Genomic DNA, 26777 nt, shown 5'->3' with positions numbered 1-26777 from the left:
CACACCTTTTAGGCCCACTAATGTCTTTACTGCTTCTATTCACTATAGGCCCCTGTGTAGTAAATAAGATTTTACAATTTGTCAGAGAAAGGTTTGATACCATCCAACTAATGGTCCTCCGTAGCCATCACCAGCCTCTCCTGCACCCAGAAAGTGAGGCTACATTATAAGACTCTGGAAATCCAAGATTGGACATCCAGTTACTTATGAGAGGGGGAAATGAAAGGACACAAAGATAGATGTGTACCCGCCCCCCACCCACTACACCCTTTGTTCTGCTCTCTAATCTTTGCACATACCAGAGATTTCATAAGTTCTGTGAGTACCTGTTTTTCTGCACGTACCAGAGATTTTGTTTTGCACATACCAGAGATTTTGTAAGTTCTGAGGCAAGGTCACAAGACGTGTTTAAGTAAGATAAACTCTTGCTGCCATAAACCTGCTCTCCCGCCTCAAAGGTTGAACCGAAATATCAGAAATGGCGGGAACCAATCATAGTTAGCCAAATCGCCTTGTTCAAACACTAGCCAATCATATATCTGATTTGTATAATAACTCTATGCCCACTTTTCTTAGACTATATAACACTGCTCGGAGCTCAGTGGGGGAGCTCTCCTGCCCGTCTCGTTTCACGAGCGAGGGAGAGTTCCAGGTTCGAACCTGTAATAAAGATCCTTGCTGCTTAGCTTTGACTCTGGACTCTGGTGGTCTTCTTCGGGGAATAAACGGTCTGGGCATAACAGGACCACCTGGGGTGAACTGAGGTGCTGACTGCAGTGACTGGCACATGAATCATGGTGTCTACTCAGTGCTCCAAACAGTGAGGATACCCCACTGAAGAGATTGGCTGGCATCATAGCACCACAGGGGGCACAATCTGTGGGAAGGCCCAAATTCCTAGCCAGGTTTTTCACAAAGCCCAGGAGCTCACTTGGAGCCTTCCTCTGGTCTGGAAACAACTAAAAGATCAGGATTAAGTTGCAGTGCTTGCTTATGTCTTTCTCAGACTGGGAGAAATGACTGGACAGTGATTTCTTTCTAGAGCAGTGTTTAAGTTCCAGTGTTCTCTGTAAATCTTCCCCTAACTAGAAAACAATGCCAGGGCAACAAGTTAGTTCTAGTGCACTGTTTTAATTCTGGTGCTCACTATAAGTCTGCCCCAGAACCAGAAGCAACAACAAGCCATATTTAAGTTTTGATACAAAGAAGTAAAGCCCTGAGACCACCAAAGAACAACTACATAAAGCTGTAAGACATAGCTATCTCCTCAAATGCACAGACACGAAAGTGAATCAATAATCAAGAACAAAAATCTTATGATCACGTTAATAGATGCAAAAAAACGCATTTGTTAAAATTCAACATCTTTTCATGATGAAAACTTACACAAACAGGGTGTAGAAGGAATATGTCTCAAAACAACAAAGGTTATATATGACAAACCCACAGCTCATATCATACTGATGGGAAAAAAACAGAAAGTCTTTCTTTTAATATCTGAAACAAGCCAGGGATGCCCACTTTTGTCACTTTTATTCAACATAGTACTGGAAGTCCTAGCCAGACAAATTAGGCAAGAAAAAGATACACAAATAAAGGGCATCCAAATTGGAAAGGAAAAAGTCAAGTTATCCTTGTTTGCAGGTGACATAATCTTATACCTAGAAAAACCTAAAGATTCCACCAAAAAGCTGTTAAAACTGATAAATGAATTCAGTAAGTTTGCAGGACACAAAATGAACATACAAAAATCGATAGCACTTTTATACATCAACAACAAACAATCTGAAAAAGGAAGCAATCACATTCACAATAGCTGCAAAATATTATAATATAATTGAAATAAGTTTAACCAAAGAAATAAAAGATCTCTAAAGTGAAAACTATAAATCATGGATTTAAAAAATGGAAAAGGACACCAAAAAATGCGAAGACATCCCTTTCCATGGATTGGAAGAATTAGTATTAATAACATGTCCATATTACCCAAAATGATCTACAGATACAATGCAAGGTCTATCAAAATACCAGTGACATTCTACATAGAAACAGAAAAGATAATATTAAGATAAGTGTGAAGCCACAAAGGATCCAGAATAATCAAAGTATTGCAGAGCAAAAAGAATAAACTCCCCTTTATACATAAACATCTATCCTATTCGTTCTGTCCCTCTAGGGAACTCTGACTAATACAAATTTTGGTACCGGGAGTGGTTCTAGTGGAAGAGAATATTAAGGATCGAATTCTTTTATTGGTTTTGGGGATTCTGGAGTTAGCTGCTTAATATGATTAGACCCCAAAATGCTAAGGACTGTACTTCTAGTAGTATGGAAAACACTGATAGGCCTTGGCATTAACTGTTTAGAGACTTATGCAAAATAAATGCACTTGACACTCCTGATTCACCGCTCAGGAGAGGCAAGGAGTTTAGCGACTCTATACATAATACCTTTGATTATATGTGGAGAGCCAAGGAACTTAATGAAGCTGTTAGTTGTTCCTAAGTTCAGTGAACAAAGTGATGAAAGATAATCATGAACTCAGGGATTCGGTCTCCTAGTTTCAGAAGCAGGTACTGAGCCTCAAATCTGCTAAGATTGCTTTGAGTGAGAGTCTTATCTCCTGTACAAAAAGAGCTGAAATAGTGGAAAAACAGACACAGATTTTTATCATGCAAGTGCTTGACCTGCCACAAAAGGGGCACACACAGCCTTGCCAGGTATCTACTGTTAAAGTGAGGGCATTGACTGGAATGGGACCCTGCAACTTGGAATGGGAATGTGTGGGAGGACCCTGATGAAGCTGGGGACACTGAGTTTGCAAACTCTCATGAAACTTTTTTGCCAGAAGAAACAGCTTTCCCATCCCTAGTAGTTATAACATCCCCTCCCCAACCCATGCTGCCATCAGCCTTTCCACTTTTGTCTGAGGAGATAAACCCTGTGCTGTCTGAGACAATGGTGATGGCCCCCCATGAGGCAGTTGCCAGACTAAATAATGTTGATTCACCTCAGGAGCCACCTTTAACTCTCCTGTCTGCTTCTAGACCTATAACTAGACTAAAGTACCAGAGGGCCCCTAGAGGTGATGTTGAGAGTGTGACCCATGAGGAGGTATGCTATACTTGAAAAGAACTGCTTGAGTTCTCTAATTTCTATAAACAGCAACCTGGAGGGAATGGGAATGGATATTAAGGGTATGGGATAATGGTGGAAAGAAACATAGAGCTGGATCAGGCTGAATTTATTGATTTGGGCCCACTAAGTAGGGACTGTGCATTTAACATTGCAGCTCAGGGTGTTAAAAAGAGTTCTAATAGCTTATTTGCTTGGTTAGCTGAAATACAGATTAAAAGATGGCCCACTGTGAGCAAACTGGAAATGCATGATCTCCCTTGGTTTAACATAGAGGAAGGAATCCAAAGGCTTAGGGAGATTGGGATGGTGGAGTGGATTCATCACTTTAGACCTACTCATCCCAGCTGGGAGGGTCCAGGAGATATACCCTTGATCAATGCCTTGCAAAATAGATTTGTAAGGGCAGCACCTGCGTCTTTGAAGAACCCTGTACTTGCTCTTCTCTGTATGTCAGGTCTAACAGTGGGAACCACAGTCACTCAACTACAAAATGTAAATACAGTGGGAATAATTGGATCCTGAGGTGGCAGAAGCCAAGTGGCATCACTCAACCATCAAAGGCATGGTGGGTGTAGCTATCATAAAGGACAGCAGAGGCAAAGCAACAATAAGAATAGTCTGACTCATGTAGAGCTCTGGCATTGGCTAATTAATCACAGTGTTCCTAGAAATGAAATTGATAGGAATTTGATTCCTACTTAATTTATATAAGGAGAAAACTTCTAGGTCGAATGGACAAAAGACTAATTTGAATTATAAAAACAGAGAGTCACGGCCCCTAAATCAATTTCCATACATGAGCTAGTTTACAGACCCAGAACTTCTTGAATGAAAGGGAGGCTGGGTCCTTTTGAGGGAGGATTTCACTACATTACTGACAATTTATGCAGTGAATCTTTCTCCCATCCTTCCCCAAGAAGACCTCCAGCCTTCTACCAGGGTAACTGTACATTGGGAAAGTGCAATGAGCAGGCATTTTGGGGACTACTGGACACGGGGTCTGAACTGATGTTGATTCCAGGAGACCCAAAACATCATTGTGGTCCTCCAGTTAAAGTAGGGGCTTATGGAGGTCAGATAAATAATGGAGTTTCAACTCAGGTCTGACTTACAGTGGGTCCCCAGACTCACCCTATAGTCATTTCCTTAGTGCCAACATGCATAACTGGCATACACATACTTAGCAGCTGGGAGAACCCCCACATTGGCTCCCTGACTGGTAGGGCGAGGACTATTATGGAGGAAAAGGCCAAATGGAAGCCCTTAGACATACCTCTACCTAGAAAAACAGTAAATCAGCAATAATATTGTATCCCTGGAAGGAGGGCAGAGATTAGTGCCACCTTCAAGGAATGGAAATATGCAGGGATGAGGATTCCCATCACATTCGCATTCAGCTCTCTCATTTGGCCTGTGCAGAGGACAGATGGATCTTGAAGAATGACAGTGGATTATTGTAAGCTTAACCAAGTGGTGACTCCAATTGCAGCTGCTGTACCGGATATGGTTTTCTTGCTTGAGCAAATTAACACATCTCCTGATACCTGGTATGCAGCCATTGACTTGGTAAATGCCTTTTTCTCCATTCCGGTCCATGAGGCCCAGCAGAAACAATTTGCCTTCAGTTGGCAAGGCCAGAAATATACCTTTACTGTCCTACCTCAGGGGTATATCAACTCTCCAGCTCTGTGTCATAATCTTATTCAAAGAGACCTTGATCACTTTTCACTTCTGCAAGATATCACACTGCTGGTCCACTACATTGATGACATTATGCTGAATGGATCCAGTGAGCAAGAAGTAGCAAATGCACTGGACTTATTGGTGAGACATTTGCATGCCAGAGGATGGGAAATACATCTGACTAAAATTCAGGGAACTTCTACCTCAGTAAAATTTCTGGGGGTCCAGTGGTGTGGGGCCTGTCAAGACAGTCCTAAGGTGAAGGATAAGTTGCTGCATTTGGCCCCTCCTACAACTAAGAAAGAGGCACAATGCCTAGTGGGCCGATTTGGATTTTGGAGGCAGCACATTCTTTATTTGGGTGTTTTACTCCAGCCCATTTGTTGAGTGACCCGAAAGGCTGCCAGTTTTGAGTGGGGTCCAGAACAGGAGAAGGCTCTGAAACAGGTCCAGGCTGCTGTGCAAGCTGCTCTGCCACTTGGGCCATATGACCCAGCAGATCTAATGGTGCTTGAAGTGTCAGTGGTAGATAGGGATGCTGTTTGGAACCTTTGGCAGGTCCCCGTACATTAATCACAGTTGAGGACTCTAGGGTTTTTGGAGCAAGGCACTGTCATCTTCTGCAGGTAACTACTCTTCTTTTGAGAGACAGCTCTTGGCCTGTTACTGGGCTTTGGTGGAAACTGAAAGTTTGACTATGGGTCATCAAGTCACCATGAGACCTGAACTGTCTATCATGAACTAGGTGTTTTCTGATCCATCTAGCCATAAAGTAGGTCGTGCACAGCAGCATTCCATCATCAAATGGAAGTGGTATACATACGATCGGACTCAAGAAGATCCTGAAGGCACAAGTAAGTTACATGAGAAAGTGGTTCGAATGCCCATGATCTCCACTCCTGCCACCCTGCCTTCTCTCTCCCAGCCTGCACCAATGGCTTCATGGGGGGGGGGTTCCCTGTGATCAGTTGACAGAGGAAGAGAAGACTAGGACCTAGTTCACAGATGGTTCTGCATGATATGCGGGCACCACCCGGAAGTGGACAACTGCAGCACTATAACCCCCTTCTAGGACATCCCTGAAGGATAGTGGTGAAGGGCAATCTTCCCAGTGGGCAGAACTTAAAGGAGGGCACCTGGTTGTGCACTTTGCATGGAAGGAGAAATGGCCAGATATGTGATTATATACTGATTCATGAGCTGTAGCCAATGGTTTGGCTGGATGGTCAGGGACTTGGAAGAAGCATGATTGGAAAATTGGTGACAAATTTGGGGAAGAGGCATGTGGATGGACCTCTTTGAGTGATCAAAAGCTATAAAGATATTTGCATCCCATGGGAGTGCTCACCAATGAGTGACCTCAGAAGAGGAGGATTTTCATAATCAAGTGAATAAGATGACCCTTCCTGTGGACACCACTCAGCCTCTTTCCCCAGCCACCCCTGTCATCGCCCAATGGCCCATGAACAAAGTGGCCATGGTGGCAGGGACGGAGGTTATGCATAGGCCCAGCAACATGGACTTCCACTCACCAAGGTTTACCTGGCTACAGTCGCTGCTGAGTGTCCAATTTGCTAGCAGCAGAGGTCAACACTGAGCCCTCGATATGGCACCATTCCTCGGGGTGATCAGCCAGCTACCTCGTGGCAGGTTGATTATATTGTGTCCCGTCCCACGGGATCATCAATGTAGACTCTAGAAGAGGGAGTCGGAACTCGGGGGGACAAGAGACACGAGAAATGGAGACAAGACAGTATCCTGATCAAGTCTCCTTTATTGGTGGCAGTGTAATGCCTTATATAGACCAGCAGGGGCAGACGTTGGGCCAGGGCGATGACGGTGGCCCTGCGGTGGGCGTGGCCAGGTAGGTTTCCGTTTCTTCGGTCGGACATCATGTTGCGCCTGCGCCGTCGGTTGGTAATTTTCCTGGGCACGGAATGGCGCCTGCGCTGTAAGTTGATCATCTTCCGGGCACGGGAAGATGGGTGGTGAAGAACCCAGAAGAGCGCCATTTTGTAGTGGCGTATGAGATATCAGTACAGGGAAAAAGTAAATCTAGGGAGGAGGCATAGAGTAGAAACTTATAGAGCTCAGGCATCAGTTGTCAATTATTATCGCTATGGCCAGGCCACTTGGCTCCAGACAGGTCCCCCTTTTTTATTATTTCATGATGAGAGGTAGCCCCTCGGGAACTGCGTCTGTCTTAGGTTGGGTCAACTCATCCCCACTTTTTAAGCCCATCATGGGATTAGGCAGCAGCAGGGGCGGCCCTCCTGTCTTAGGCTCGATTGAGGGTGGTGTCCTCTTACCCGTCATTGACTGTCCAGTTCAGCTCACAGGGGAGATGGTCTTATAAGGACAGATAAGACTCACCATGTTCAGACATCTCAAGGCGATGATAATGGACCTGTATAGGCTTGGCCTGGAAGGCCTCGATTTGTTGTCTGATGAATGCCATAAGCTTATTAAAGATTATAGGTCCAAGAGTGAGAAAGAGTAGAAGGGTAAGTAAAGGGCCCAAAAAAGGTAGGAGATAAGGGAGACGTCCGTGGAGTCCAGTCCAAAGTGGATTGGCGGCCAGGTCTTTTCTGAGTTTTTCTAGCTCTTCTTGTAAGGTCTTTATTTTATCTCTGATGATCCCGGATTTGTTGGCGTAGAAACAGCACCTTTCCTGTAAGGCCAAGCAGATGCCTCCCTGTTCTGCAGTTAGTAGGTCTAAGCCCCTTCTATTTTGTAACACTACTTCTGCCAATGAGTCTACTTGATCTTGTAGATTTTGTATGGTACTTGACAGGGTTTGTACATCTGAAATTAATTGGTTGGATAATTTGGTATATTGAGTTAACGAGACTCCTAAACCTGTGGATCCTGTTGCTAATGCAGTAGTAATTCCTAATCCAGCTAACAAGGGAATAAATTGTATGGCCCGTTTTGGCCTGTAAACAATATGATCGATAGCAGGGATAGGGACAGATGGATCTCCAGGGATGATATCTATATTGGGAAGAAGAGAGGCTAAAACACAAAGCCCTGTCCAATTTGTGGGTAGATAAGTATAGGCCATGTTGTTTCCACAGAGGAAAACCAGGCCATTTATAGCACACAAGGGGCTGGTGACATTGATTATAGAGGTACAGTTGTTGAATACAACGTAGCCTAGATCGATTTCTTCAGTGCTATTGTAAGAGGGTGAAAAGAGGCAAGAGGAATTAGAAAACTTCATTGGTTGAACTAAGAGGGGAGAAATAATTGGACAAGAGTTATTGACCAAGGACTCACCAGAGTAATTGACATAGGATAAGGAAAAATTAGGTATAGCGAGATGAGTAGGGGGACTCATTTTTAAACAAAGCCAACAATCTTGGGCAAGGCTTGTATTGGACATTTGGAGTAAGTTGTAAGTGGCATTAAGGATATTAAAAGTTTGAGCAGCGATCATAAGGTTATCTCTAACCTTAGGCAGGGCCAAAGGGTGATATTGAATTTCAGGGTATAGGGCTTTATGAATTTCTTCTAGTTTTTTCTGAACAGTTTTAATTCTTGTGGTGTCTAATGGACCTCCCCCATCAGAGATGTGGATCGGGGCTGTAGTTCTCCAGCAAACAGGCTGTCCTTTTTGGCTGTTACAAGGAGATTGTACAAGTTTATTGGTGGATCCTAATACTTGTACGTCACTGGTACCTCCAGTTTGTGTTTTCAATAATGTAGCCGTATCGTATGTTTTATTGCCTGATTTGCATGGTTAATATGAGGTGTAGCAAGAACTGTGTACAGAGGACTGGAAAGAACTGCAGGGGCATTCTTGGAGCGGCCCGCTAGGGGAGGTATCTCTTGGGGTTGACTTACATTTCCATTGTTGGTTTGGCATTAAATAAGCTGTCTTGCCTGAGCAGGTCACTTGGGAGATCCTGTCTGACGGAGGTTCAGATACTTGTCCCCCGCTGCAGTCACAAGCCTGGCCGTGTTGCTTTTGTATTAGTTCTATTGCTCTACAAGGGTCATCAAAACCTGCATAGACTGTCACTATGTTATATAAAAAGATTATTTTCCAAAAGAATCTCATGTTGGGCTTCATTTTCTGAAAAACAAAAGGGAAGAAACTTCTCAGGGAGTATTGTTTTCCCTGGACTGACAATGGTTATAGTTTATTTGTCTTACCAATCTTTCGGGCAGCCATCTGGCTGCATCATTTTTTTGTGAGAAAATACACACTGAGCCCCTTCCCCAAATTAAAACTGGGTCAGGGCCATGCCATGAATTATCGAGTGGATCTTTCCATTTAACCATTGCGAACTGTTTTTGAGATTTAGGATGCCAGAAACGGTCGGCAGCAGATTTTCCGTGACTGTCCAAATTTAAAAAATTAAGGATAAAGAGGGCATGATTAAGTATGTTTCTGGGGGTACCCTTCATGGGGTACCAGCTCCCCCCTTTCATTTTTTCAATAGTAGTTTTTAATGACAGATGGGCCCTTTCAACTATTCCTTGTCCTTGGGGATTGTAGGGAATGCCTGTGATATGTTTAATTTTTTTTTTTTTTTTTTTTTTGAGACGGAGTCTCGCTCTGTCGCCCAGGCTGGAGTGCAGTGGCGCGATCTCGGCTCACTGCAAGCTCCGCCTCCCGGGTTCACGCCATTCTCCTGCCTCAGCCTCCCGAGTAGCTGGGACTACAGGCGCCCACAACCGTGCCTGGCTAATTTTTTGTATTTTTAGTAGAGACGGGGTTTCACCGTGGTCTCGATCTCCTGACCTTGTGATCCGCCTGCCTCGGCCTCCCAAAGTGCTGGGATTACAGGCGTGAGCCACCGCGCCCGGCCGATATGTTTAATTTGTAGGGTGTTGCAGAATTGTAGGAAGGTTTTGGCTATGTAACCAGGGCCGTTGTCTGTCTTAATTTGTTTGGGTATACCTAAGATGGAAAAACAATGTAATAAGTGAGCTATGACATGTTTGGTGGTTTCTCCTGTCTGGAGAGTCACAATAATGAACCCACTATAGGTGTCTATGCATACAGGAATATATTTTAGTTGGCCAAATTCTGAGTGATGTGTAACGTCCATTTGCCAGATTTCGTTGGGGATGAGTCCTCGAGGGTTAACTCCTAGATGAGGAACGGGTAAATAAGTTATGCAGTTGGCACATTGTTTAACTATTTGTCGGGCTTGTTCTCTAGTAATTTTAAACATAGTCTTAAGGTCTGGGCGTTTAAATGATGTAGGGCATGTGCTTTTTGTGCTTGTTGTAAATTGTCTGTAGTGACTGTGGCTATGGTTTTTGTTGCCATGTCAGCTGTTGAATTACCTTGTACTAAAGGTCCCGGTAATCCTGAATGTGCTCTAATATGTCCAAGGAAAAAAGGAGTAGTCCTTTTTTGAATAAGTTGTTGACATTGTAGAAATAGGTTAGCTGTGTCTGAAATATGTTTAATTTGCGGCACGGTCTCTAAGAGGGGTATTGAATGAGCCAGGTAGGAGCTGTCTGTGTAAATATTAAGTGGCTGACAAGGGAAAGCTGATAATGCTGCAATTATAGCTTGTAATTCGACTAACTGAGCTGATGTGTAAGTGGTTTGGAATTTGACAATTGTATTATTGTAGGTGTAAGCAGCGAGTCCTGTGGAAGATCCATCAGTGAAAATTAGTAATGCGTCATTGAGAGGTTCCTTACTGGTAATATGAGGAAATACAAACGCATGAAGTTTGCAAAATTGAATGAGTTTGTTAGGTGGGTAATGGTTGTCAATTGTGCCAGTGTAAGAAGCGCAAGCAATTGGCCAGGCTTCTGTATTTTGTAACAGCCAATGGATGTGTGATTGAGTGTAGGGCTGTATAATGGTAGAGGGTTCTATTCCAAAGTATTTTCTACTGTTTTCTCTTCCCAAGATAATTAGATCAGCTATGGCATCATAATAAGGCAACAAAACCTTTTTGGGGGAGGAGGGCAGGTGTACCCACATAATGGGATTGTTTTGCCAGAATAAACCAGTAGGGGTTATTGCTGTGTTAAAAATGATGAATATTAATGGCTGAGAATAATCAATACTGGTTACAAATTGTGTTGTAATGGCATCTTCTACCCGTTGGAGTGCCATTAATGCTTCTTTTGAAATGGACCTGGGGGATTTCGGATTAGAGTCTCCTTTTAATATATCGAAAAGAGGTTTTAACTCTCCTGTGGTAAGTTTTAAGTATGGTCGAAGCCAATTTATGTCTCCCAGTAATTTTTGGAAATCATTTAAAGCTTTTAGATGGTCACGGCGTATAACGGCCTTTTGATTAATGATTTTGGGTCCATTAATTTGAAAACCAAGATAGGTATATGGATTTTGTAGTTGTATTTTTTCTGGGGCTATTTGCAGTCCAGCTGTTGTCAACTCTTGTTTGAGTTGGGCAAAGCACTGTAAGACTTGTTCACCAATTTGTCCTGCTATTAAAATATCATCCATATAATGTATAATATACATTTGTGTCCATATTTTTCTGACTGGTTCTATAGCAGCGGCTACATATTTTTGACATAAGGTAGGACTGTTGGCCATACCCTGAGGTAAGACTTTCCATTGGTAACGTTTCATTGGCTGCTTAAAATTTGTAGATGGAAGACTAAAGGCAAACCTTTTCTGATCAGCAGGATGAAGGGGGATTGTAAAGAAGCAATCTTTAAGGTCAATAATGATTTTAAAATATTTTGAGGAATCGCAACTGGTGAGGGCAGTCCCAGTTGTAAGGCACTCATAAGGACCATAGTCATATTTACTGCTCTTAAATCTTGTAAGAGTCTCCATTTGCCAGACTTTTTCTTAATGACAAAGATAGGTGTATTCCAAGGGGAATTACTTTCTGTAATATGTCCTGCTAGCAGTTGTTGCTGCACTACCTGTTGGGCAGCACTTAGCTTATCATTAATTAAAGGCCACTGATCAACCCAAACGGGCTCATCTGACTTCCAAGTAATAGGGTCAGCGCACTTTTGGGGTGCAGGTATGTCAGTGGCCTGAGCTAAAAATTTCGAAACCCCTTTTTATCAAGTTGTCCTGAGACAGGTATAGGCTGTCGAATACCATCTTCTTTTTTCCCAAGACCTTTACCAGGGGTGTATCCCTGAGTTAGCATTTGTGCAGTAACTATATCATTTGGGCTGCACATTATAATTTTCATTTGGGAAAGCAGGTCTTGTCCCCAGAGATTAACAGGTAAGTGAGGGATGATAAATGGCTTAATGAGGCCTGAATTGTTTTCTTTATCTGTCCATGTTAGGTATTTAGAGCTTTGTTTAGGATTACTGCTTTGTCCAATTCCTCTTAAGTGAGTTAAAGTCTCTGTGGTAGGCCAATGAGAGGGCCAATCTTCTTGTTTAATGATGGTTACATCGGCCCCTGTGTCTATTAGCCCTGTAAATGCCTTACCATCTAACCATAAGGTTAGAGAGGGTTTTTGATTTGTAATTGGTTGCACCCAATACATATCTGACGACCCAAAACCTTTTGTATTCCTGTTAGAGTGTGGGCTATTATTATCTGTTTTAACTAAGGGTAACAAAATTAACTGCGCTATTCTAACCCCTTGAGGGACAGTAATAATGTTGTTAATAGCTCTGGCCATAATTTTAATTTCTCCTTTATAATCATTATCGGTAACTCCAGGGAGGACTTGTAAACCCTTCATGGTGACACTACTTCTTCCTAAAAGTAGTCCAAAAGTGTCAGGTGGTAAAGGCCCATATATTCCTGTATTTAAGGTTTGTGGTCCCATCTCAGGTGTTAATACTGTGTGGGAGGTGGAACTGAGGTCCAGTCCTGCACTTCCTGGGGTTGCTCTACTAAGTTTTGAAGTGGATTGTTGCTGCTGGCTGGAACAAAGCTGACCGCCCCATATGCTTGTTTGGGGGCCTGGGGCTGGCCCCTCATCCCGTTTCCCTGTTGAGGTGATAAAGGGTTTCCCTGACTATCAGTTTTAGACTTACATTCATTAGCCCAATGCTTTCCTCTCTTACACCTTGGGCAAAGGCCTGGAACTTTTGCTTCGGGGTTTTTGTTTTGGTTTTCGTGGCAATCTTTGCAAAGTGTCCTTTCTTACCGCATTTAAAGCACCCCCCTTTATCTTTGCCTTTGTTATTGAGGAAGCCTTTTACTGTTTGACCGCTAAAGGCGGCGGCCATTGCTAGACCCTGTTGGTATGAGGGCCCAATATCTGAACAAAGGCAAATATATCCTGTTAAATCTGTTTTCTTTCGATAAGGTCTGATTGCCGCTTGACAGGCAGGGTTGGCATTCTCATATGCCAACAGTTTAACATAATCTACACCTGTTTCTGCATTTCCAAAAATTCTACCTGCTGTGGTCATGAGTCTATGTACAAAATCTGAGAACGGCTCATCTGGTCCTTGTTTGACTGCCGTGAGTGAGGCCCCTGGGTCTCCTTTAACAGGGAGTTTTCTCCAGGCTTTTGTAGCAGCTGCCTGGGTTTGTGAAAACAAGCCAGGATCATATTGCATTTGGGCCTCAGTGTCTGCATAGTTACCTGAACCAGTTAACATATCAAAATCCCAGCTGTTTCCTGCCTGTTGGTTTCTTTTAGCTGTGTCCCTACAATTTTCAAAAAACTCTGACTTCCAAATTAAATGATCTCCCCCGGAGAGAACTGCCCTAACTAAGGTATTCCAATCTGTAGGGGTGAGCCAGTTATCGGCTACAGATTCCACTATTGTGAGATTATATGGAGCAGTAGCCCCATATTGAGAAGCAGCAGTTTTTAACTCTTTTATGATAGTGAAATGAAACCCAGTATGATGTCTCCAAGCTTGTCCTTGCCCATCTGTGGTTTCAGTAACTGGGAAGATGTCTTTGGGGGAGGAGTCTTCGCTATGTCAGCTAGCAACTAACCCCCCTCTTGGGACATGCTGTCGGGGCCGCTGAGGTGGGCGCAGGGAACCCCCCATAACATCCGGGTTAGGTACCTTTTCATTTCCTGTTTTTAATTTTTGGAACCTAATTATCAATGATTGATGCAACTCCTCAAGTTTAATTTGTTCTTCTAGTTGAGCAATTTTTTTGTTTTAATTCTTCTTTGGGATCTACTAGTGCCTTAACAGTGGGCTCAGAAGCCCCATTACGTGTCCCATTATATGGGGGCGGGAGTGAAGTAAAGGGATGCCAGTCGAGGTTATATTTAGCCGCCTCTTCCTCTAAGTCATCCCAATTTATGTCTGATTGATTAGGCTTATTAGTTTCTTCCTCTTTTTGAGGTGTTTGTAAAACCGGATATTTTTTCTGTTTGTTTTTGTGTAACATTTCTTTATCTGTTACAGAAGAAGATTTGACTCCCTCATCGTCGCTCTCAAGGGAAATGAGATCCTCCTCATATCTTGTGGAGGCTTTGTGAGGTCAGAGCGGGAACCAACCTTTAGAATGTGTTCTGTTTGGGTGACTGCAGCCATGACTTGTGGATCAACCTCCTTTTTATCTATCAAATCTTTAATGAGATTCCAATAAGAGAAGGCGGTCACAGGAATTTTTTCTGGCCCAAAAGTATTATAATAATCTTGAAAACAATCTCCTACTCTACGCCATCTTTTAATATCAATAGTTCCTTCCTGTGGGAACCAAGGGCAGGTGTCTTTTACAAAGTCAAAAAATTTAAACAAATCATTACCTTTAACCTTTACTCCTCATGTCTTTAAAGCCTCTTTTCATTGTCCTACATAGATTTGATGTTGACTTAATTCTTGTCCCATTTCGGGCGCGTTACTTACCTTCGACCTTGACGCAGCAGGTTCCTGCGGTGATCGGAGGAGTTTAGTTTCACCTTGACAGTCGACCGTTCTTTCGCGTCCTCTTCCTCACAGAATCCCTCGTTTCCGGGCCCCACGTTGAGGTGCCACGTGTCCCATCCTGCGGGATCATCAATGTAGACTCTAGAAGAGGGAGTGGGAACTCGGGGGGACAAGAGACACGAGAAATGGAGACAAGACAGTAAACTGATCAAGTCTTGTTTATTGCTGGCAGCATAATGCGGAGGTTGGGCCAGGGCGATGACGGTGGCCCTACGGTGGGCGTGGCCACGTAGGTTTCGGTTTCTTCGGTCGGAGGTCATGTTGCACCTGCACCGTCGGTTGGTAATTTTCCCAGGCGCGGAATGGCGCCTGCGCTGTAAGTTCATCATCTTCCCGGGCACGGGAAGATGGGTGGTGAAGAAGCCATAAGTATGCCATTTTGTAGTGGCGTATGAGATATCAGTACAGGGAAGAAAGTAAATCTAGGGAGGAGGCATAGAGTAGAAACTTATAGAGCTCAGGCATCAGTTGTCAATTATTATTGCTATGGCCGGGCCACGTGGCTCCAGACAATATTGAACCTCTTTCATCATGGAAAGGGAAAAGGTTTGTCCTCACTGGGATAGACAATTACTCCCTATATGGATTTGCCTATCCTGCATGCAATGCTTCTGCCAAGACTGCCATCTGTGGACTCCAAGAATGCCTTATTCACTGTCATGGCATTCCACACAGCATTGCCTATGACCAAGGCAATCACTTCATGGCTGAAACAGTGTGGCAGTGGGCTTATTCTCATGGATTTCACTGGTCTTACAATGTTCCCCATATCCTGAAGCATCTTGATTGATAGAATGGCGGAATGGCCTTTTGAAGTCACAATTACAATGCCAACTAGGTGACAATACTTTGGAGGGCTGGGGCAAAGTTCTCCAGAAGGCCATGTATGCTTTGAATCAGTTTCCAAAATATGGTACTGTTTCTCCCATAGCCAGGATTCACGGGTCCAGGAATCAACAGGTGGAAGTGGAAGTGGCACCATTCACCATCAACCATAGTGATTCACTAGCAAAATATTTGCTTCCTGTTCCCACAACATTACATTCCGTTGGCCTAGACGTCTTAGTTCCAGAGGGAGGAACACTGTCACCAGGAGACACACAATGATTCCATTAAAGTGGAAGTTAAGATTGGCTTTGGGCTCCTCCTATCTTTAAGCCTAAGAAGGCTAAGAAGGGAGTTATAGTGTTGACTGGGGTGGTTGACTCCGGCTATCAAGATGAAATCGGTCTACTACTCCACAACAGAGGTAAGGAAAGAGTATACATGGAATACAGGAGATTCATTAGGAAGTCTCTTAGTATTACCATGCCCTGTGATTAAGGTCAATGAAAAATCACAACAGCACAATTCAGGCAGGACTACAAATGGCCCAGACTCCTCAGGAATGAAGGTTTGGGTCACTCCACCAGGAAAAAAAACCACGACCTGCTGAGGTGCTTGCTGAAGGCAAAGGGAATAGAGAATGGGTAGTAGAAGGTCATCAATACCAGCTAAGACCACGTGACCAGCTGCAGAAACGAGGACTGAAACTGTCATGAGTATTTCCTCCTTCTTTTGTTAGATGCATGTTTGTGCATGTATGCACTATTACTAGGAAAATATCTTCATTTTATTTCCTTTTCCGTTATCATGTGACATAAGATTGATTGACTTCATATCAGCATGTAAGTATTGTTAACTTTATGTAATAGTATTTAGATTGGGGATTGGTGCGTTTCCGGTTGTACGAAGGATAGTTGTATTATGTCAGGCGTAATTATAACCTTATTATTGTCTTCATTTGAAGATTATGTGTGTTCTCAGGAGATGTGTATGGGTTCAAGTTGACAAGGGGTGGACTTGTGACGGTTAATACTGAGTGCCAACTTGATTGGATTGAAGGATGCAAAGTATTGATCCTGGGTGTTGTCAAAGGAAAATGACTTTTGAGTCAGTGGGCTGTAGGGGGGCAGACTCACCCTTAATCTGGTGGTCACAATCTAATCAGCAGACAGAAAAATGTGAAAAGGAGAGACTGGCCTAGGCTCCCAGCCTACATCTTTCTCCCATGCTGGATGCTTCCTGCCCTCGGGCATCAGACTCCAGGCTCTTCAGTTTTGAGATTCAGACTGGCTTTCCTTGCTGCTCAAGCTTGCAGACAGCCTATTGTGGGATCTTGTGATCATGTTAGTTAATACTTAATAAACCGTTAATTGTCTGTGACACATTAAAAAAAATACAGACGGCTAGGTCTTACCCACACATAGTGAATTAAATCTCCAGGAGTGGGCCTGAGCTTTGGCATTTTTGTTAAAAGTTTTACAGGAGACTCTGGTTAATGAGGCGAAGTTGAGAACCAGTGAACCAAGCCTTTGCAGTCAGGTTTCAGCAGCCACTCTCAGCAGAAATTGTTGGCAATGGATTCTGTACTTCTGTTGCAGTTGACTGGGATAAGACCTTGCAAAAGTAGCCAAGACTCTATGTCTCACTAGCAGCCTTACATAGAGCTGCACAGACTAGGAGGCAGTAGAGTAGTGAGTGTGTTCCCAGAATTCCTGCAGAGGTCTAGAGTGGGTCTAGGCAGATGCTTAAAGCTGAATAACAAACAATAAGAAAAAAAAATTTCAGCCAGGCATGGTGGCTCATGCCTGTAATCCCAGCACTTTGGGAGACCAAGGTGGGTGGGTCACCTGAGGTCAGGAGTTTCAGACCAGCCTGACGAACGTGGTGAAACCCCATCTCCATTAAATTCAAAAAATTAGCCAGGCGTGGTGGCACATGCCCATAATCCCAACTACGTGGAAGGCTGAGGCAAGAGAATCACTTGAACCCAGGAAGTGGAGGTTGCAGTGAGCCAAGATTGTGTCACTATAGTCCAGCCTGGGCAACAAGAGTGAAACTTCGTGTAAAAAAAAAAAAAAAAAATTTTATTAGGTAAGATGAAATGTTTGACAGACTGGTAATTGTTTCCCAGGATACATATTCTTCCTTCTAGAACCAGACTGAATTTCCCAAACTCCCTACCTTAAACATGTCCATGTCACTATGCTCTGGCCAGGTTGATGTGAGTTGAAAAAATGTGAGCAAATTCTTAGCTATGTCTTCTTTAGAGAAATGTGGTTTTCCTCTACTTTACTTTTTCTTATTCCCATGCACTGAAAGGCAGATAGATCTGTGGTGAGCTGGCTTCAACCAACCAGACCAAGATACACTTCAGAACTGGGAAATGGTAGAATCACGACCTTGATAAACCCCAGTTCCTCAATGATCACATGGAGAAAAGCCAGCTTCCCACCATGACAGATTGCCTTTCCCTGGATTGTTATGTAAGGGAGAAATAAACTTCTTTTTTTTTTTTTTTTTTTGAGACAGAATTTCCCAGGCTGGAGTGCAGTGGCATGATCTTGGCTGACTTACAACCTCTGCCTCCTAGTTTCAAGTGATTCTCCTGCCTCAGCCTTCTGACTAGCTGGAACTACAGGCACACACCACCATGCCCAGCTAATTTTTGTATATTTAGTAGAGACGGGGTTTCACCATGTTGGCCAGGCTGGTCTTGAACTCCTGACCCCAGGTGATCCACGCGCCATGGCCTCCCAAAGTACTGAGATTACAGGCGTGAGCCACTGGGCCTGCTGATAAATAAACTCCTCTTTATTTCAACTACTGTGTTTTGGAATCATTGTTGCATTAATTTTTTCTACATCTTAATTACTACAAGCTACGGGACAAGTAGTCTCAGATCTTCACTTACTTGTTGAACTTCTTTCAATAGAAACTTCTCCAAATGCTGGGCTCAAAATTTCAACAAATGATTCACTAATATGCTTTCGATGTCCAGTTTTCTAAAGATGCAACCTATATCTTAAGTTGGAATAGATTACGGCAACTATTAAGTTTTCCGTGCCCCACCAAAAATTAACAAGTGGGCATGTGTGCTATTGGAACACAGGCCTAGGACTTTCTTTCTCCCTCTGCCCTCCCCTGTGACCTCCACATTCTCCGTTCAGAAAGGGGCAGGAGGTGTGAAAGCGCAGACATTGGGTAACACTTACTATTGCCTTAGTTCCCATGTACTAGCAGTGCCCCTTTACTGACCTTACTCTTCTTCCTGTCATAAACATCTCTTTAGAGGTCTTTTCATGTCCTACCCTTGGTCATCTTCCATCCTGTTTCTCAAGCAGGGTAAAATCCCTCATTTTCTTACTCTCATTTTCTCTTGAAATTCCTCCCTTTCATATTCTTAATGTTCCCTCCTCCTTAGAAGCCCACTTTCTATTTTGACGTTTGCTGCACAGGTTGCTAGACCAATATGGAAAATCCAAAAATGTGCTGCTCTTCCCTTTGTTGATCTCTAACCTGAACAATGAACACAATGCATGCTGTGGAATATGTGTAAAAATTAGTTCATCAAAATGTTTATACAATTGAAAATTCTATATTATATGTAATGTATTCATTCATTTTAAAATACTTATTGAATATCAAGTGGCAGACACTAGGCATTGAAGATAGAAAAGAATGAGAGAATGCCAAAATATTATGCGTTTCACTATGGAAATACTCCGGCATTATTACACTAGGTTATATATTGAAGTGATGAGTCGCTGGTACCCACTTGTAATGAACATATTTTAAAAACAGAAGGAAGAAAATCTTTGACAGTGGAATAACATCAAATATTTGATTTTCTGAATTAAGTAAGGCACCATGTTGTATATATACCCATCACTGCGAATATTCTTGTTCACTTGAAGTTATAATCTAGTGGTTGGAAAACATGTAAGTGTCATCATTCTATCTTATGGGACATGCCCCTGAATTTAAAATCTCACTTGGTTAAAGACTAATTTACCTTCAGTTCGATAGGACTCGAGGCACGCTCCAGAGGCTCCAGCTTGCTGCAGGTATCTCCTTTGATCTTTTAAGAAGAACTTGATATTGATGACTAGCTCTTGTAACCTTTCAACTATGGAAAATTAGGTGGAATATTTCTTCTTGTACTCAATGCAAATGATGCAACGAATGCATCAAATGTGATGAGGAGGGGATGGGCCATTGCTTCCTTGTGTTTCCAAAAATATGACAGTTCACAGATGTCATGATCTTATGTCAGAGACATGTGAGAAAGATCCATCTTAGAGAGAGAAAGAAAAGAAAGATTTGCATAAAATACGTGATTTCATTTTTTATCCTTGTTTGTTGTGAGACCGGAAAAACAGGAAACAGTGGACAGAGAATATGACCCCCTTACTTGTGACACAAGAAGTAATGATGAAAACTCAAAGGGTGTATAAAAAAACTTCAAAAATTTTATATCATAAAGAAGATACAGCGTGAGGTATTGTGACTGCTACATATATATATACACACACATATATATACACATATATATACACACATATATATATATGAATAAAAGTTATTGGCTCTGAATTTATCAGGAATATGAATTCAACCTTGTACCAAAATATTACAGGGCAAATGAATAGGATTCAATTTAGTGTCATCGATTTTCAAGGAGCAGCACAGGGACAGTTACTAGCTTTGGTTTTATTCTTTTCCTAATGTCATCTAAGAATATTGTGCTAGAATAGAAAGGTGTGAATGGTTAAATTAGGTGTCAGCTTGATTGTGTTGAAGGATGCCTAGATGGCTGGAGAAGCATTGTTTCTGGGGATGGCTGTGGAGGTGTTTCCAGAGGAGATTGGCAGGTGAGGCAGTTTCCAGAGGAGACTGGCAGATAAGACTGAGAGAGGAAGACCTGCCCTCAATGTGGGCAGGCACCATCCAATTGGCTGCTTGCTCCCCACAACCTCCCCACCCTGTGGCAGCTCTGAGACCTTCAGCCTCAGACAAGCTTCTCTAACAGCCTGGCTTGCTACCAGCTTCTATGATTCTCTAGCTTGCATATGGCCCGTCAGCCTATTGTGGGACTTCGCTTTTAATCATGTGAGCCCATTCTCCCTAATAAATTCCCTTGCATATATCTATCCTATTCATTCTGTTCCCCTGGAGAATCCTGTCAACTAAAGAAAAAAAAATCCAACTTTTAAAAAATTAACGTTAGTTTTATACAGAAGTCTTACTGAGGTCTGCAGACTGGGAGGCCTATAGCTCAGCATCAGCTCTTTAGAGTTGCTCTATCAGAAGGCTCCAATGCAGTATTTTAGTTCACAATTTATAGGAGGTAAAGATTCAATATATGCAAAATCACATCAAAGTTGCTCAGAAGTTACATTAAAGCAGAATCACATCAAGATTTGGATGTAAGAGTACAGCTGGTTATAGATTACAGAAGTATAATCACTAACCTGGTCAGACCTTATTTTATGAGTAAGAAAACACAAGGACTGGTGTCATTTTCATTGAAATGCCTAAGTGAATAAGGTACCATCCAACTTTTAGAAATCTCCATGACACCTTCTGAAATCCAACCTTTTGTACATGAGCTGAAGAAATTCTGCACATGGGCTAGCCTGGCTATGTTCTACAGTCCATAGGAATATAGTGAGTTAGGTAAACAGATATGGAGCATGGGGACCGTGTGCTCTATTCTGAAGTATCTTCAAACATTCTTCTCAAAGAGCTGCAGGTTGTCATAGAGTGAGGGGCTTTGTGAAATTACGCTGGCGTGCAGAAATGAGCCAACACGGCATTTACTACTTTCTCTCGCAACTTCCACTAACACAAGGGGATAGGAACGACTGGGCTGTCCGTTCATTGGACTAGACTTTTCTCCTATTTATTTATTCAATAACAGCATGTACATTAGAAATGTTCAAAGAGAATACCAGTTGGGTTTATTTTGGTTAGGAAACAAAATGCTGTGTTGATAGTTTCTCTTACTCTTGGGAATGCTTTGCCTACATTCTTTCACTGAGTAAGTATAATTTAAAATTAATATTGCATCACCACTTCATTGAAATTCCTATTATATATATATAAAAGAAGTATTGAGGGTTTCAAGAAACTGGAACCGTAGGGCACTGCTGATTGGAATGTAAAATGGTTCAGTCACTGTGGAAAACAGTATAGTAGTTTCTTAAAAAAAAAAAAAATAGAATTACCATATGATCCAGCAATTCCACTTACGCATACATACACCAAAAAAAAAAAGAAAGCAAGGACTCAAACAGATATTTGTATGTTGTCAATGTTCATAGCAGCAACATTTACAGTAGCCAAATGGTGAAAACAACTTAAGCATTCTCAGTGGATGAATGGATAAAAAAATGTGTTATATACATACAAGGGAATATTATTGAGCCTTTAAAAAGAAGAAAATTACGACACATGAGTAAAACCTGGAGACATCAGGCCAAGTGAAATAAGCAAGTCATAAAAAGACAAATGCTGTATGAGTCTACTTATATGAGGTATCCCCGGAGCAGTCAAATTCATAGAGACAGAAAGGAGAATGGTGGTTGCCAGAACCTGGTGGAAAGGTTGAAAGGGGAATTATTATTTAAATGAGCAGAGAGTTTTAGTTTTGCAAGATGAAAAAAGTTCTGGAGATGGATCATGGTGATGGTTGCACAACAATGTGAATATACCTAATGCTATTGAGCTGCACACTTAACATGATTAAAGTGGCCAGTTTATGTCAGGTATATTTTACTACAATTGAAATAATTAATGGGATATCATCTCAAGGAATGCTAGCATAAATAATAAATTGTCATGTGAGTCAAACTCATGTACGATGTTCAATTTAATAATGAAGTTTGATATTATTGAGGATACAGTGTTAATATATGTTGGACAATAACTATTTGAAATATTACAATCAGTGAAGCTGAAATTACGGTTTGGACTTATCATAGGGAATCTGGTGGATACGGGCCAGGATCTTGGTTTATTGTGCAATATTAGACTACAGGGGAAATCTGTGCAAATGAGCCTTATTCTATTTCTACGATTCTAATTCTAAAATGCATTTGGATCAGATTTTCTATTCTGGAGAAAGAAAAGTTCATCGTGATTGTTTTCATGTCTTAGTTATTGTACTATACCATATTCTTTCTTTCTTTCTTTCTTTTTTTTAGGGGGGGTGGACAGAGTCTCTCTCTGTCACCCAGACTGGAGTGCAGTGACACAATCATGGCTTACTGCAACCTTTGCCTCCTGGGTTCAAGTGATTCTCCTGTCTCAGCCTCCTGAGTAGCTGGGATTACAGGCATGGGCCACCACGCCTAGCTACTTTTGTATTTTTAGTAGAGACAGGGTTTCGCCATTTTGGCCAGGCTGGTCTTGAACTCCTGACCTCAGGTGATCTGCCCGCCTCAGCCTCCCAAAGTGCTGGAATTACAGGCATGAGCCACTGTGCCTGGCTGTATTCTTATAAATATATTTTATGTTGTATAACCTCCAAGATCAATGAGATGAGCATGACCCAGAGAGACGGTCTGTAGAACACAGCCAGGCTAGCCCATGTGTAGAATTTCTTCAGCTCATGTACAAAAGGTTGAGTTTTAGAAGCTGTCATGGAGATTTCTAAAAGTTGGATGGTACCTTATTCACTCAGACATTTCAGTGAAAAGCCATGTGCCTCCAAATGAAGACTGGTGTTGTATCAGTCATGGTTCTCCAGAGAAAAAGAACCAATAGAGCATATATCGATACACGGAAAGAGATTTATCATGTGGAATTGGCCCACACAATTATTGAGGCTGAGAAACCCCACAATTTGCCAACTGCAAGTTGGGAAGCTGGCGATGGAGTTCCAGTCCAAACCCAAAGGTTCGAGAATCTGGAGAACCAATGTCATAAGTTCTAGTCTGAATATAAAGGCCCAAAAACCAGAAGCACTGATGTCCAAGAGCAGGAGAAAGTGGATGTCTCAGTTCAAGCAGAGAGAGTCCATTTGCCCTTGCTCTGCCTTTTTGTTCCATTTAGGCCCTTAACAGATAGGACGATGCCCACCTGCATGGGTGAGAGAGACCTTTATTCAGTCTATGGATTAAATGCTAACCTTTTCCAGAAACACTCTCACAAACTCAGAAAAAAACGTTTATGTGAGCATCCCCTAACCCAATCAAGTTGACACATAAAATCAACCATCACAAGTGCCTAGAAGCTTGAATTCCTGTGTTCCTCCCTTAGACACTAAAATGGGGTCTAGCAGTCCTTAGTTCTAGGCCCTTACTTACATCAACTTATTGATAAATTAGGAGCTCAGCTCTGAGTGTAAAGACAGGGGTAAGGAATGGGAGGAGACTAACAGACTGGACTTGGGTAAAGCGTGCAAAGAGCAATGGACACCTCCCTACCATCCCCCATCACTACTATTTATCCCTGTTTCAGAAAGTTTTAAGCAATAATAGTAACATGATGTTAAGAAGTTTGAAGAAGGCCAGGCGCGGTGGCTCATGCCTATAATCCCAGCACTTTGGGAGGCCGAGGTGGGTGTATCACCTGAAGTCGGGAGTTCGAGACCAGCCTGACTAACATGGAGAAACCCCATTTCTACTAAAAATACAAAGTTAAGCAGGCGTGGTGGCACATGCCTGTAATCCCAGCTACTAGGGAGGCTGAGGCAGGAGAATCGCTTGAACCTGGGAGGCAGAGGTTGCAGTGAGCCAAGATAGAGCCATTGCACTCTAGCCTGGGCAACAAGAGCGAAACTCCATCTCAAAAAAAAAAAAAGAAAAGAAAGAAAGAAAGTTGAAGAAAAGGAGATAATTTTCTCCTTTTCTTTCATCAGACTGATCCTCCAGCGGCTCCCTTGAGGTGATGTATTCTCAGAGGCAGCCACATCTACTAGAAAGTGAGGAAAATAATTGTAGATAATTGTGACTCTTTCTAAAAGTGAGAAACTGTTTGTAATTTTGTAAACACAAATATCTAAGCTAATTAAAGTAAAGATGTGGGAATTCACACAAATAACACTGGACGACAGAAATGTCCTTTGGGGAATTTGCCTTCCTAAATATAGAAAGGCTTTATCCTGAGCTGCCCACATCGGAATCTACGTATTGCCCTGTAAGAAAGAAAAAGACAAGTGAAAGCGCCACACACACAGCCCTAGAAAGATGTATTACATAAATGGCTGAAAGGGATTTGAGTTCTGTTGGTGCCAAATTGTGTTACAAGGAAGAAAGTTCCAAACTGAGAAACCCCACATCACCATCCCAGAGCCACTGCACTAGATTGAAGCACTTTTTATTCTTTCTGCTGAACTAGAGAATCACATGGATGTGTCTTCGGAACACATTTCAGGCAACCATTTCCTTTTCCTCTTGGTGCCAGTCATCCTTCCACTGCAGGCATCTGTATCCATAACACATTCAAGTCATGCTAACTTATGGGACCTGCATGAGACCACATCTCAGAGCACTGTCTGTGAACCGAGGCTATGGTGCTTTTGTGAGGTGTTGGGAAAGGAAGAAAGGAAAGTGGGTGATTAAAGTGAATGGAAACAAAATTACCATTCTCAACTTTGATCTATAAGGATCGGTATGGAGAGGATTATTCCTCCCACCCTAAGCTCTCAGAGAACACTCTGCTAGGGCGGTATGACAAAGACACCATCCTCATTGAGGAAACTTCTGTGTTTAGGTGGCTCCACGAGATCATTTATAGTATGAGGAATAAGTTTGTGTATTTCATTTTGCCATGCACAGGTGATAAGGACATAGCCCCTCCTATAAAATGACTTATATTTACACCTCGGTATTTTAAAAGCTTCTGTTAAATTACAATACACTCCTTCTACAAGACCCTTGCTCCTGTTGCATTTCCTAACTCCATTCTTACATGGCACAAATCTGTTGTAACAGATTTTTTCCAGCTCGTCATATTGCATAAGGAGAAAGTAATGTTCTGTCACACAACGCTGTTTGTGGTAAATATTTTTTCTCATGATTTCTTCATTACAGTAGTCCCTATGATATAATGGCATTCCAGGTTCAATAATGACACGTCTTTCGACTTTTTCTTTGGTAGGTGGTCTGGTGGGCCCTGTCCTACGAAATTCTTCCAAATACTCTCGAAATTCTTCCATTTTATCTTCTGGGGAATCAAAATCTGTATCCACCACTTGAAACTGCACTGGCTGCAGCAGCTGCTGCAGCAATAGAAGCAGGAGCAGTGGGTGTGTGGTGATCGGAGTTCTCATCATTTTTCCTGTAGACACTAAAAGAGATAAGGAGATATGTTCTATTGTGATAATGTGCTTGCTTCACATTTCCTGTGAGGGGCACATTTATGCCACATATTGCTGTTCTGGGCTCTAAGATTTTGGATCATTTTTAAATCGCCAACTCATAATCGATCTGAATACTTCTAAATTGTTCACAGAAATGACCTTACTAGGCCTGCAGTTCAGCCTAGAGCTGTGGTAAGAGAAGAAAAGGTGAAGGGAGGAGAATGAGAAAGGGAGAGAGATAAAAGTAAGGAGGATGAAAAGGAAACAAGGAAGAAATGGAGCAAGAGAGAGACTAAAGGCCAGGCGCGGTGGCTCACGCCTGTAAACCCAGCACTTTGGGAGGCCGAAACGGGCGGATCACGAGGTCAAGAGATTGAGACCATCCTGGCTAACATGGTGAAACCCCGCCTCTACTAAAAATACAAAAAATTAGCCGGGCGAGGTGGCGGGCGTCTGTCGTTCCAGCTACTAGGGAGGCTGAGGCAGGAGAATGGTGTGAACCCGGGAGGCGGAGCTTGCAGTGAGCGGAGATCGTGCCACTGCACTCCAGCCTGGGCGGCAAAGCAAGACTCCGCCTCAAAAAAAAAAAAGAGAGATTAAAGAGAGAAGGAAGGAGAAAGGAAATCAAGACAGCAGTGAGGAGAAAGGGAGGGAGGCAGAGAGGAGGCTCACATGCTTCTTCCGTCTGAAACAAATGCATCTTTTCCCTTTCCAGGAGTTGAGAACTTGCTCTGAAAAGAGCCACCCTCCCCTTTCAAACATTCCACTTTGATAAGAAATAAACTCCTTAACCGTGTCTTTCTTTCTCCTCTTGCTCTTTTCTGACCATAGATGCCCTTGGGAAAGGGATCAAGGAAGGTTCAATTTTGAGCAGCTGGGATAAAAATACATTCTTGAAGTCACCCTAAACTAAAAACAATGATACACAGTAATAGCTAGCATAATGAGGAGTTAAGTGCCAAGCACTAGACTAAGCACTTTAAGTATATTATCA

General features: G+C 42.5%; 1 protein-coding gene across 1 annotated transcript; it reads right to left on the bottom strand.

Moving 5' to 3' along the window:
- Positions 1-24821: 24821 nt before the first annotated feature.
- LOC139364112 (inactive ribonuclease-like protein 9) lies at positions 24822-25765 on the bottom strand. Its single transcript, XM_071099426.1, has one exon. It carries the CDS (start codon positions 25754-25756, stop codon positions 25142-25144), a length of 615 nt encoding a protein of 204 aa, XP_070955527.1. The 5' UTR covers positions 25757-25765; the 3' UTR covers positions 24822-25141.
- Positions 25766-26777: the final 1012 nt, after the last annotated feature.

This window comes from Macaca nemestrina, chromosome 7 (assembly GCF_043159975.1).
Source record: "Macaca nemestrina isolate mMacNem1 chromosome 7, mMacNem.hap1, whole genome shotgun sequence".
Lineage (NCBI taxonomy): Eukaryota > Metazoa > Chordata > Mammalia > Primates > Cercopithecidae > Macaca > Macaca nemestrina.
Note: the sequence above shows the minus strand (reverse complement) of the source record. Positions and strands in the feature narration are given on the sequence as shown.

Excerpts from the sequence above, each read along its gene's own strand:
- LOC139364112 (XM_071099426.1), bottom strand. The coding sequence starts at position 25,756 with ATGATGAGAACTCCGATCACCACACACCCACTGCTCCTGCTTCTATTG.